Source organism: Eleutherodactylus coqui, chromosome 1, assembly GCF_035609145.1.
Source record: "Eleutherodactylus coqui strain aEleCoq1 chromosome 1, aEleCoq1.hap1, whole genome shotgun sequence".
Lineage (NCBI taxonomy): Eukaryota > Metazoa > Chordata > Amphibia > Anura > Eleutherodactylidae > Eleutherodactylus > Eleutherodactylus coqui.
The window spans coordinates 516,240,713-516,254,948 of NC_089837.1; the positions used below are offsets into that span (position 1 = coordinate 516,240,713).

The window sequence follows — 14,236 nt, forward strand, 5'->3', positions numbered from 1 at the left end:
CAGTGGGCCAAGCTGTCTCTTCCCCCTCCTCCTCATCCTCCTCATGCTCCTCCTCCTCAACGTGCTGAGATATAGACAGGCGGGTGCTCTGACTATCCAGCGACATACTGTCTTCCCCCGGCTCTGTTTCCGAGCGCAAAGCGTCTGCCTTTATGCTTTGCAGGGAACTTCTCAAGATGCATAGCAGAGGAATGGTGACGCTAATGATTGCAGCATCGCCGCTCACCACCTGGGTAGACTCCTCAAATTTTCCAAGGACCTGGCAGATGGCTGCCAACCAGGGCCACTCTTCTGTAAATAATTGAGGAGGCTGACTCCCACTACGCCACCCATGTTGGAGTTGGTATTCCACAATAGCTCTACGCTGCTCATAGAGCCTGGCCAACATGTGGAGCGTAGAGTTCCACCGTGTGGGCACGTCGCACAGCAGTCGGTGCACTGGCAGATTAAACCGATGTTGCAGGGTCCGCAGGGTGGCAGCGTGCGTGTGTGATTTGCGGAAATGTGCGCAGAGCTGGCGCACCTTTCCGAGCAGGTATGACAAGTGGGGGTAGCTTTTCAGAAAGCGCTGAACCACCAAATTAAACACATGGGCCAGGCATGGCACATGCGTGAGGCTGCCGAGCTGCAGAGCCGCCACCAGCTTATGGCCGTTGTCACACATGACCATGCCCGGTTGGAGGCTCAGCCGCGCAAGCCAGCGGTCGGTCTGCTCTGTCAGACCCTGCAGCAGTTCGTGGGCCGTGTGCCTCTTCTCTCCTAAGCTGAGTAGTTTCAGCACGGCCTGCTGACGCTTGCCCACCGCTGTGCTGCCACGCCGCGTGACACCGACTGCTGGCGACGTGCTGCTGACACATCTTGATTGCGAGACAGAGGTTGCGGTGGAGGAGGAGGAGGAGGAGGAGGAGGAAGGTGCTTTAGTGGAGGAAGCATACACCGCCGCAGATACCACCACCGAGCTGTGGCCCGCAATTCTGGGGGTGGGTAGGACGTGAGCGGTCCCAGGCTCTGACTCTGTCCCAGCCTCCACTACATTCACCCAATGTGCCGTCAGGGAGATATAGTGGCCCTGCCCGCCTGTGCTTGTCCACGCGTCCGTTGTTAAGTGGACCTTGGCAGTAACCGCGTTGGTGAGGGCGCGTACAATGTTGCGGGAGACGTGGTCGTGCAGGGCTGGGACGGCACATCGGGAAAAGTAGTGGCGACTGGGAACCGAGTAGCGCGGGGCGGCCGCCGCCATCATGCTTTTGAAAGCCTTCGTTTCCACAAGCCTATACGGCAGCATCTCTAGGCTGATCAATTTTGCAATGTGCACGTTTAACGCTTGAGCGTGCGGGTGCGTGGCATCGTAGTTGAGCTTGCGCTCAAACTGTGGCACTAGCGACGTCTGGACGCTGCGCTGAGAGACATTGCTGGATGGGGCCGAGGACAGCGGAGGTGACGGTGTGGGTGCAGGCCAGGAGACGGTAGTGCCTGTGTCCTCAGAGGGGGGTTGGATCTTAGTGGCAGGTTGGGGCACAGGGGGAGAGGCAGTGGTGCAAACCGGAGGCGGTGAACGGGCATCGTCCCACCTTATGGGGTGCTTGGCCATCATATGCCTGCGCATGCTGTTGGTGGTGCCTCCCCAGCTGTTCTTGGCGCGACAAAGGTTGCACACCACTGTTCGTCGGTCGTCAGGCGTCTCTGTGAAAAACTGCCACACCGTAGAGCACCTTGACCGCTGCAGGGTGGCATGGCGCGAGGGGGCGCTTTGGGAAACAGTTGGTGGATTATTCGGTCTGGCCCTGCCTCTACCCCTGGCCACCGCACTGGCTCGGCCTGTGCCCACACCCTCACTTGGCCCTCCGCGTCCTCGGCCGCGTCCACATCCTCTAGGCCTACCCCTACCCCTCAGCATGCTGTATTACCAGTGATTTGATTTCCCAGGCAGGAAAGAAATTGGCGCAAGGCTGCACTCAACCGTAGCTGGTTGCGTCTGATTTTTGTACGTTGTACACGCAGCACACACGTACACGGAGACCTTAGGACTGACACAGGCAGGCCAAATATAATTTTTTTCCTTTTTAGCTTAGGGAAGACCCCACTGCGTATATTCAATGAACAAGAAGTTTAATATCTGTGGTGTGGCCCTCAAAAAGTGTCACACAACTATAGTGTAGCAGAGTTATTAACTCTAGCAGAGCAGGTATTTGCCAGTCAGGAAAGACAATGGCGCTAGGCTGCAGTAAAGCGTAGCTGGTTGTGTCTGATTTTTGTACGTTGTACACGCAGCACACACGTACACGGAGACCTTAGGACTGACACAGGCAGGCCAAATATAATTTTTTTCCTTTTTAGCAAAGGGAAGACCCCACTGTGTGTATTCAATGAATAATAAAGGTCTTCTGGCCCTGCCTACACAATTCTATCCCTGTAGTATTAATGCCGGGTGCATTGCTCTGCACAGCCGGTTTTGAGAAAAAAAAAAAAATATGCAACACTGCTAACAGCAGCCTGCACACGGATAGAAGTGGCTCTAGAAAGGACCGTTGGGGTTCTTGAAGCCTACACTAACTCCTAACACTCTCCCTGCCTAACCCCCACTTCTGTCCCTATTGCTGGGCGCAATGCTCTGCAGATCCAATTTTGGACAAAAAAAAAAATACTGTGCTAACACAGTACTGCACTCTAGTAGATGTGGCCCTGAGAAGGGCCGTTGGGGTTCTTGAAGCCTACACTGACTCCTAACGCTCTCCCTACAGCAGCACCAGCAGCACTTTCCCTCAGCTAAGTCACAAGGCATGTGTGGCGAGCCGCGGGAGGGGCCGATTTTTATACTCGGGTGACATCTGATCGCCCCAGCCACTCACAGCAGGGGGGTGGTATAGGGCTTGAACGTCAGAGGGGGAAGTTGTAATGCCTTCCCTGTCTTTCAATTGGCCAGAAAAGCGCGCTAACGTCTCAGAGAGGAAACTGAAAGTAACCGGAACACCGCGTGGTACTCGTTACGAGTAACGAGCATCCCGAACACCCTAATATTCGCACGAATATCAAGCTCGGACGAGTACGTTCGCTCATCTAATAAAAACCCATGTCATCTTTTTGGAACAAAATCTCCAATTAAAGTCAGAAGATTGCACAATCACTGTTTTTTTTTTAAATCCAAGTTGCCAGGAGATATATGGGGGAGGTGATGGGGACAGAGGGGGGAACCATCAAATGATCCTTCTTATGTTTTTAATAATTTTTGCATGTGTGAAAATTGCAGTAAACATGGATGCAATACAGATGTAAAAATCATGCACACGCATCAGAGAAGTATGAAAAGTGAGAGCAATGCATTTTAAACAGAATAAAATGGTGTTGAGGAGCCCTTGTAGTTAATGTGTTCAGTTACATATGCAAATTTCGCAGATCAATGTTGCATATAAAAATAACTACAGCACGTCCTATTCCGGTGTGATTCTCATACAAGAGTCATCCATTGAAGTCAATGGGTGTGTTTAGGAAAAAAATATATATATCATACTCCATTTAAGTGCATTGCATTTTTTTTTAAATATATATTTTTTAAGGGTTTCTTCCACTGTAGATGGTATTAGTCCATGCTGGCACTTCTATGTCACAGAGTTCTGCCAGATATTTTGAAGAATGCATTCTGAAGTTAAGAACACAACAAAATCTGCACTAATTGACATAATCTGTCCCTGTGGCTTATTTTGTCCCATGTGAAAGCACTCTAACACACTGTAGCACTCCAGGGGGTTTAAACACCAGGCAAACAACAGAAGTCCATTCGTGTTGGTTTATTCACATGAGAGTTTATAACATAAACAGCTGGTACCCCACTAAAAGTGGAAGAAATCAAAAGTCCTTCAAGTTCAATGCTGTAAGTAGCATCTGAATGTCCCTTTTATCCATAGCAATAAGCAATACAACAGTGGTAGTTCTGTTTCAGACGGTCTTTACCAGCTTGAAGTGAAGCCTCTTTGGTAACAACCTCTTAGTAGACTTGTGAGTAACTTCCTCTAGTCAGTAGTAGCAGGGACAGGGATCTCGTCAGCCTCCTGGGAAGACACATTCCTGGTTTTGTCTTCCACAGTGCACATGTCAGAAGCTCTCAGACACACAGACAGACACACACCACCGCCTGCTCTGCAGACTGACTCCTTTTATATCTAGCAGGTGCCTGAGCTCCACCTGGTTCCCTGGCTCAGGTGAAAACCTGTACTGGAGAGAGGATTTGAGGCCTACATCACCGTGTTGAGAAACCCCTGCGACACATACCTTCCATCCCTGACTTCTCCTCTCACCATGCTACAACACATACTGAATACAATCAGTTATAAACATCATCAGCTGGGCCACTCTCATGTTCATCCTGGACTGCAGACAAAACCAAGAAGTGTTCAGGTAACAGAACAGTCAGGATGGGCGTGTTTCCTTGCTGCTCAGGTGGCTAGATGCAGGAGCAGACAGAACCAAGGGGTAGCTAATAATGCTGGGCACTCGGAACCCCTCTGATAGAACCCACCCTGGAGCTGAGAACCAGTCCTGAAAGGAATGACCCCACTACTTCCACAAGGATGGGTCCACTCGCCTTGCAGCGCAAGAAAAATGCTGCAGTAACACCAGTGTTTTCAATAGGGCCAGCGGCAGCAGCGCTAGCCCCATTGAAAACATACTGGAGTATACTGCGGACGTCTGCCACAGCTGTGAAAGCTGTGGCAGGAGTTTCCTTTATCCCCGCGGGGACTGCAGGGATGAAGGAATCCCCTGCAACAGCTGTCACAGCTATGGCAGAAGTCCAGGATGCTATCCAATTGCTTTCAATGGGGTTAGCGCTGCTGCCAGCCCAATTGAAAGCAGTGGTTTTGTGGCAACTCCCACATCATGATTTTCAGGGAAGGGCTTGAAATATAAGCATTCCCCTGAAAATCATCCCTAGCTGGTTAAAATTTTTTTTTTTTTTTAATTTACTCACCTCTCCGCCACTCAGACGCATCCTCCAGCTAGCTGCCCTGTACTGCTACCCAGCTCTTTCAGCAGGTGAGGATTTAAAAACACTAAGCAATATCGCAGATTTCTTCTCTGCGTTGCAAAGCTCTGCTGAAACAACGCAAATAAGTAGGAAACCATTAAAAATCATTGGTTTCATTATCATCGCTGTCGCATTGCAGGTAAAAATATCTCAAGTGGGTTTTCGTCCCAAAGGTGCCTTCACACTTGTGAGAAAATCTGGCTTTTTTGAGCAATGGGAGACTCAGGGCTCCTTCACACTGGTGATTGTGATTTTGCCATGGGATGTCTGAGCATCGGTGATGGTTTTTCTTGCAAAAAGATGGCTGGCATTGGCAATTTTCTTGTGCGTTTTTCTCGCAATAGACAATAGGAGTTCTAATGTTAAAAATGCATTGCATGAAAATTGCAAGTTTGTGCATTGTGATGTGATAAAAAGGAGGCTCAATACAGGAACATGGGAGATAAAAAAAACAAAACGCAAAAAGACAGGGCATGTAGTGTTTTGTTTTTTTTTCACTCCAAATCGTGTAAGTGGAAACATTGCAAATGTGAAGGAAACCATTAAAAACCAGTGTTTTCATAATTGTGCATTTTTACTTGGGGCTCCTTCATACTGGCAATCACGATATTGCCATTATGAAATTGCGGCAAAATCACAGCTTTGTACAGGCGATTTCTTTTTAGCGTCAGCAATGCCTTTTTTGGTGAAAAATCAGGCATCGCATCGCTGCCGCCCATGATTTTCTCATGCGATAAAATCAAGTCAATAGGAGTTTCTAATGTTTAAAACGCATTGCATCACATGAAAATAGCAAGTTTGTGCATTGAAATGAGATAAAAAGGAGGTTCCATAGGGAAGCAAGAGCTAGAAAAGAAATCGCAAAATGCTGGAAGATAGGACCTGCCGTGTGTTTTTTTTTTTAATGCCATATTGCATGAGTGAAATCAATGTAAATGGGAATGAAACCATTGAAAATCATCGGTTTCATAATTTTTTGTCCTCACTAACTCTTGCATTGTGTTATTTTAGTCCCAGTATGAAAGCAGCCCAAGGTTGGACTGTCTGATATTAGGCTGTGATTCCCGGCCTGATGATGCATTTGGCATAATATAAAAGCCCCTGGATGTTGGGCATTCATGTGACAACAGCCTTGCACCACTGCGGGGAAGAAGGGGATCCCCACTGCGGCCGTCACAGGATCGCAGAGTTCTCCCATTGCTTTCATTGTCTCCTGCATAGCATCACATATCGGTGCCGTGCAGGAAAACATCACTAATGTGTATGATCCCATTCAAAAGAATAGGATTCATATTTGTGCGAGATTTGTGGGTCTCGCAGTTCACAATTCTCACTCAATTTTCATACAAGTGCAAAGGCAGCTTAAGGCTAGCCTGAAATATGGCCCAATATCGCCATCACCAACATGCATTTTCCCTGCGGATGTGTGGTATTTTTTAGCAACACTGCCTCGCAACATTGTGGGAAAGTAGCGATCCCCATCCAGGACAGTAGGAGCAAGGAGGCTCTCCCATTGTTTTCTATGGTAAGACCTTGCATGGCATGAACCTAGCACATGGTGCGATGCTGCTGCCGGCCACCATTAAAATATTGGGAGATGTGATGCGAGAACACACACAAAGATGCATGCTGGGAGTCATGGATCGCATCGCAATGCAGGAACAAAATCACTCATGCGTGTGACCCCATTTATATTCGTATGAGATGCACATCTCACACTGCTCAATTCTCGCATGATTTTTTTTGCAAATATGTAGGCAGCCTATACTCACAGTTCTGATAAATAAGGCCTAATGAGCTTTCATGCTGGCCTCATCATGGCCGAATGTCGCATTAATGAAAAATAGCCATGATCGAGTCCCGAGCTTAATTAGCATTTTCTCGTCTGTTCAAACGGGTGTATCGTGGGAAAAGAACGCTGCCGCGTAGATTTCCATTGGTCAGCAGAAGTCCTTGGAATGACTTCTAATAGCTGAAATAGCAATCTTCTTTTCGGAGTGCCTCCTCCCTTTGTTTTCAGCTCCCAAGAAGTATACTGGAGACTTCCAGTGGTTTTCGACAAAAGATAGGTCAAGTGAAAAATCGGTGCCCGAAAATGGCTGCCAATTTCTTGGTTTCTTTTAAGCATTTTGTTTTTATTGAATATAAAAACCACATATAAATGCCAAAGTTATGATAAGAAGGATCATACAGGACCTTAGTTAAACTCATTCTCTATATACAGTCAGGCAAGAACCAAATGAATTAGAATAAAGACTGCGAAATATCTCTGACTGATGACATAAAAACAAAAAGAAAGTGATGTCTACAAGAGCAATTAAAGAAAGAATTGGGTGGGAAATGGAGAGTGGAAAAAAAGGAAGAGGGGGATGGAGGGCTAAAGAGGGAGGAGGGAAAGGTAACAGGACAAACAAAACCTCAGAACCAACATAACAAATGGCGAGTATTACTGCAATATCTTAATTGATCAAAAGGAGGCCCAGACAGACCACTCCTGCTGTAAGGCAATAAAAAATAGGCTATTGAGTAGAAAGGGTAACCCTTTTAATCCAAAAACCAATCTAGGGTGCCCAGATAGATGTGAAGACATCTCTCGACCCCATTTCCCAGGCTGAAACCTCTTCAAAACGGAAAATTTGTTCCACTTTTTCTAACCATTGTGATATTTGAGGGGGTTCCACTTCTTTCCAGCAGAGAGGAAAAGGAAGTTTGACTGCTGAGATTAAAATTGTTGTGTGATGGACAAGCTGCCGTTAACCGGAACTCTAATAAAGTCCTAACTAGCCCTGTCAAATGCTTTTTCTGTATCTGTGGATATCAACATAAGTGGCAATTTATTAGTTTTAGCAAAATGCACCTCATAGATAACTCGAATCATGTTGGACTTCTCTTCCCTGTCTGGAACAAAACCCACTTGGTCTGGATTTACTAGTTTGGGGAGAAGAGGTGCTATCCGTTGTGCAAGTGCTTTGGTCTAGAGTTTAATATCTGTATTTAATAGCGAGACAGGACGATAATTGTGACAAAGAGCATGATCCTTCCCTTCTTTAGGTATTAGTGCAATATAGGCTTCTAGGGACTGTTTGGGTAGGGCCAAGCCAGAGAGAAGTGCATTGCATAGTTTAGTGAGATATGGGGGTGAGGCTTCTGCAAATTTTTTTTATAGTAGAGGATCGGGAGTCCATCCGGGCCTGGGCTCTTTCCATTGGGGATAGAGGTTAGAACTTCAGTCACCTCTTCCTCAGAAACTGGCTGTAAAAGTAAGGAGGCTTCCTCCTTCAACAGGATCGGGAGTCCAAGAGGATCGAGGAAAGCAATTGGGGTATGGATTGTAGAGGAATATGGACTTCTCTCAGCAGCCCCCTACATTATACAATGTTTGATAATATTTCTCAAACTCCCCGGCCAAATCTGCGGTGAACGTCACCACTGAGCCCGAAAGTCTTGATCTGTGAGATGAAAGATTTCTCTTTTTGTTTCTTAATAAGCTTTTCATTGTTTTTGAGCCCCTATCTCTGTGCACATAAATTTTGTTCCTTCATTAGCCGTGGGACTTGATGTTAGCTACTATAACTTTAAATGAACATCTAATTTTGATCTAATTTAGTTTGTAACAGACCGTGTAAATTTTTGGTATGTAATATTTAAAAATCTATTTAAAAAAACCTTAGAGAGCAAATGTAGAAGAGCATCTGACTGCACAGAGGGCGCTCAAAGGCGGGGGGAGGGGGGTTGGTACGCAGGCCAGAGGTTTAGTTGTATGCACTGGATTCTTGATCCCAACGCTCCCCACATCCAGGGACCACCAATGTCAACCACTGCGCCCTGCAAACCACCCTCCCAGCACCCACCACCTGCCCAGCGAGCCCCACTGGAACCAAATTGGCCGGCGTCCGACAGGGGTTTCTGTTCCCTCTTCTAAGCAGGCGCTGAGAGGGTTAAATTTCTATGCTGGAGGGGCTAGATGGGACACCTAGGTCTCCGGCTATATAGAGAGCGGCTGCTGTGCTTCGGAGTGCAGCGTTGCTTCCCAGTCCGCCAGCCGCAGGTAGTTAAGGAGCCTGCTTCTATGGACTGGGTCTCCCCGTGTCCCACTATCAGCTGTGTTATCTTATAATAGTCTTTCCTTCCTCCTCTCTCTCTTACGTCCTAAGTATTAAATGAGTGGGGTGCAGTATCTCTCCCCTGCTCAGCCCCAAAATGGCGCCAGAGGAAAATGTATGTCTTTATGGCTGTGTGCTCTCAGTTATGCAGGCACCTGGAGGGTTAATATGCCTGTGACTAGTACTTAGTTAATATGCCTGTGACAGTAGGAAGGGGCACTTGCCAGTATCCAGGAGGAGGGCTAAGATCACTTCACAGGTGTCTGTTTAGACTCAGGTAGCAGTAGGTAGATGGGCAATGCTGCTGGATGGTGTGCAGCAAGTTATGATTGGTGATGCCAGCCATGGACAGGCAGAGCAGGAAGGCACCGTTCAGGGTCTCCCTAAGCCTTAGGGAACTGTCAGATGCTGATGAAGAGCCCTGCACCGCTCTCAGCAGTCAGATGGATGCACATGGAAGGCAGCAGGAGTGGGAGACCTGCAGTGCCACTAGTTGGATGGCTGACAGCAGGAGGTGAATGACGTCCCTGAGAGGGGTCAGGATCCCTTGCCAGGTGCCAGTTCAGCCATCGGAGGTTGCAGGGAGATGGGTGTTACAGCGGGTTTTTTGTTGGCCTGTGTGCAGCAGGTTGGGGTTGGCAGCTCTGCACTAGCTGCTGGCTGTGTAGGTCAGTGTACAGCACTGGGAGGAGCAGTCCAGGTCTCCATCAAACTCTGGGAGATTGTCAGAGGTGAATGGAGAGCCCCGCACTAAGCCGCCGGAGCAGATCTCTCACCTCAGTCCTGGCGCCGCAGAATGTCAGTACCTGCAGCGTCTGGCCTCTTCTCCACTCTGTCGGCTCTGCTTGTGTGGTTGTCGGGGTCCCGGGAAGGGCTTGCAGATTGAGCTCTGTGTAGGGTGCCGCTTGTTCTCCTCTCCTATCGGGATATCTGGGGACTAGGAGTGTGCAGATGCCGGGACTGGTTGTGCTGAAACACGCAGTCTCGGGCAGCAAGCAGGCAGCTGATCGTCACAGCCACTCCGGGATGCTGCCTGTCACTCCGCTTGCTTCTCCTCTTCTCCAATGGTCTGGAGAGTTGGCAAGAGTGAGTCGTGGGATTCTCAGGAACCTAAAATTAGTGTTTTTCTTACAATTTAGTGGGAGCCGATTCACCATGCATTCTTCCTGCTCTGATGCCCGGCCACGACCCCGGCTGCCGCTGCCATTTTCTTGTTTTAATGGTGTGATTGTTTATTTTTCACATGCCTGCAAATCGTTTAAAGGGGTTGTCCCGCGCCGAAACGGTTTTTTTTTATTTTTTTAACACCCCCCCCCCCCCCCCCCCCCGTTCGGCGCGAGACAACCCCGATGCAGGGGTTAAAAAAACAAACCGCTCAGCGCTTACCTGAATCCCGGCGGTCCGGCGTCTTCATACTTACCTGCTGAAGATGGCCGCCGGGGTCTGCTCCCTCCGTGGACCGCAGCTCTTCTGTGCGGTCCATTGCCGATTCCAGCCTCCTGATTGGCTGGAATCGGCACGTGACGGGGCGGAGCTACACGGAGCCGGCATTCTGCACGAGCGGCTCCATTGAAGAGAGCAGAAGACCCGGACTGCGCAAGCGCGGCTAATTTGGCCATCGGAGGGCGAAAATTAGTCGGCTCCATGGGAACGAGGACGCCAGCAACGGAGCAGGTAAGTAAAAAACTTTTTATAACTTCTGTATGCCTCATAATTAATGCACAATGTACATTACAAAGTGCATTAATATGGCCATACAGAAGTGTATAGACCCACTTGCTGCCGCGGGACAACCCCTTTAAGTGAATAAATGTATTGGAATCCGATGCTTCACATGGTCTCAATTTTCGAACGACATTTTATCATGGCTAATTAGCAGCGTAAAAACGCTCATGTTAATGAGTCGTAAAACCGTGTGCGGTGGGAGATGTAGCATCAGACGGGACATTCTCAGTAACTGGACCCCCAGCCTTACGCTGCATCTCCCACCGCTGATCCTACATGTTAGTGACAGATGTGGATAGAATTCATATGTGTCTTCATTAACCCTGTCATCTCTTTCTTCAGAGTCATAATGGGCTTTATGATAACTGCCCGTGTGAGAGCGGACTTATATGTGAAAATGACAAATCTGAAAGACATTTCGACCCATTAAGAGCAGAATTAATTTACCCAGAATACTCCCTATTTGTAAAGTACAGGAACAGAAACAGAAGAATCTGCAAGAAGCCAGACACAGCAAATAAATGTAACTAAGAGCTGAGAAAGTATCAACTGGTATCTACACGGATCTACAAGAGGTTGTCAGTCTTATGGAAATAAAGCTTCTACAACTTCCTAATGTTTTGTCTTTGCTCACTGTTTGCATGATCTCCATTTGCTGTCATTAAGGCTGGTTTCACATGGGCGATACAATCACGTGATTTTCTCACGATGTGACAGTGCTAAAAATCGCATGTTTGTGAAGCCCATGGTTTCCAATGGGTTCCTTCCCATTGTTTTGTAGGCTGCTACATTCCAAGAAAAAAAAAAATCACGGCTTGCTGAATATTGCAGCAATTTGCTATGTTTTGCCTATATTTCCCTATGGCGCTTTCTTTTCTGTTGCATTCTATGAAAAAGCTGTGCGAAGCAACTATTACAATAGGAAAACCTATTGTTAAAGCCCTAAAATAAGACCTAGCTGCATCAAAATAACAAAACAAAAACACAATACATCTCCTAACAAACGCTGTCTCATCTGCAGCTCTGGCAGACTTGCTTATAGTTTTCAGTCAGCATTTCATGGTTTGCAGGTTCAAAATCCTTGCCTCCAGGAAGCAGTGGCTCTGATTGATACTTGAGCACTATGGCCCAGCCAATCAGAGCCATCACATTAAATGGCTGTTATTGGTTAATCAAGCTCTGCAATGATTGGCTGAGCCACAGCACGCGAGAACCAATCACAGCCACCGCTTCATGGAGGCAGGGATTTTTAACCTGCAAACTAGGAAGTGCTGACTGAAAATTACAACTAAGTCTACTAGAGCTGCCCAGGAGATGTGTGGCGGAGCTGACAGAGCCTTTTACGTGATACATTATATATATTTTTCTTTTTATGCAGGCTTCTTTTCAGGAAGGGTGTTAACCCTTTCCAATCCAATTTGTATCCTGGTTTTCCAAGGGGGCTTCTTCTTTCTCTGCCATTATACTACAGCACTATATTCTGGCTAAAGCCAGTACTGCAGGAGGTGACACGTTGGATAGGCTCTGACAGCAGAGAGGCTGGCAATATGCAGTAGGAGAACCCCCGACGGATGTCTTTAAACATTGGATCTGTACAGCCTTAAATCATAATGTCTTCAGAGGTCAGACAGTGGATTGGAAAGGGTTAATATTTCAAGCCGACAAAAAAAGCTCAACAAAAGAGAGCTGGGCCGTTTTGACCAGACTGTTATGGGTTGTTGGGACCAGCGGATGTGTGAAGGTACACACACATGGCTACCGGGCTCACGAGCAGCTCCAACTATTTTGTCTGCCACCCAGAAACACTCGCACAATCGTTACACACCCTTGTGTCTGTCAGAACCATTTCCAGGCACTTGGCTGAAGAACATTTGGTCTCCCCGCACTCTTTACATGTACTGTCACAGCATACCATACAGAATCTGTATGCCTCCCATATCACATCTTGCATTCAAGAAACAGGCAACTTAACAGGGTGTTAGAGGCCCCCTTCAAGGGGGTCGATTTTTCACAATAAATTTTACTTTTACTCAGATATTACAATCATGTTTCACTTGATTCCTACAAATCCTTCTAGGGGCTTGATTTTTTTTTTTTCAGTGTAATTTTAAGTTGTGCTTAACCATAAAGAAATTTGGTAAGTATTTCTGTGTCTGGGGTCCTGATTAGAGATGAGCGAACGTGTTCTTCCGAGCTTGATATTCGTGCGAATATTAGGGTGTTCGGTATGTTCGTTATCCGTAACGAACACCATGCGGTGTCCGGGTTACTTAAACTTTCTTCCCTGAGACGTTAGCGCTTTTTTTTGGCCAATATAAAGACAGGGAAGGCATTACAACTTCCACTGTGAGTGGCTGAGGAGATAAGGTGTCCGCCTGATATGAAAGTCTGCCCCTCCCGCGGTTCGCTATGGATGCATTCTATATGCGCTCAATGGGGCCAGCGGCAGCAGCGCTGACCCCATTGAGAACATATAGAAGACAAATCCTTCTTCTCTGGCACAGCTCTAACAGCTGTAGCAGAGAAGAACAATGTTTGCCCATTGAATTCAATGGAGCGGCAATACAGCATGTTCCACTGAATGCAATGGGCTGCCCGCGATCGCAGGATGAATGGTCGGAAAGGGGTTAAATATATAACCCCTTTCCTGCAATTCATCCAGAAATGTGTTACACTAAAAATATATACCGGCGTGTAAGGCGACGGGGCGTATAAGACGACCCCCCAACTGTCACCTTATACGCCGGTAATACAGTGGAGCAAAGAATAAAAATCATTACTTACGTTTTTAGATGATCTGCGGCGCTCCTGCAGGCTGTCACTCCCTCCTGGTCCACGGCAGAGTATTGCTTTCTCCACGAAAGACTTTAAATCCCTGCCTCCAGAAAGACACGTGCCTTCAGCCAATCACAGCCAATGACAATGATGTCTTTGAATGGCTGTGATTGGCTGTGTTTCTGGAGGCGGGGATTTCAAGGCTTGAAATCCCCGCCTCCAGAAACACAGCCAATCACAGCCATTCAATGACATCATTGTCATTGGCTGTGATTGGCTGAAGGCACGTGTCTTTCTGGAGGCAGGGATTTAAAGCCTTTCATAGAGAAAGCTTGTCTGCCGTGGATTAGGAGGGAGTGACAGCCTGCAGGAGCGCCGCAGATCATCTAAAAACGTAAGTAATGCTTTTTATTCTTTGCTCCACTGTATTGCCGGCGTATAAGGTGACAGTTGGGGGGTCGTCTTATACGCCCCGTCGCCTTATACGCCGGTATATATTTTTAGTGTAACACATTTCTGGATGAATTGCAGGAAAGAGGTTATATATTTAACCCCTTTCCGACCATTCATCCTGCGATCGCCGGCAGCCCATTGCATTCAGTGGAACATGCTG

General features: G+C 47.4%; 1 protein-coding gene across 1 annotated transcript in view; it reads left to right on the forward strand.

The window, feature by feature from the left end:
* Nucleotides 1–11,455, forward strand: part of LOC136614717 (uncharacterized) — a 35,632-nt gene extending 24,177 nt beyond the window's left edge. The window contains exon 6 of the mRNA XM_066594129.1: nt 11,191–11,455. Within this exon, the coding sequence (XP_066450226.1) occupies nt 11,191–11,379 (189 nt within the window). The 3' untranslated portion in view covers nt 11,380–11,455. The remainder of the gene's footprint in view (nt 1–11,190) is intronic.
* The last annotated feature ends 2,781 nt before the right edge of the window (nt 11,456–14,236 follow it).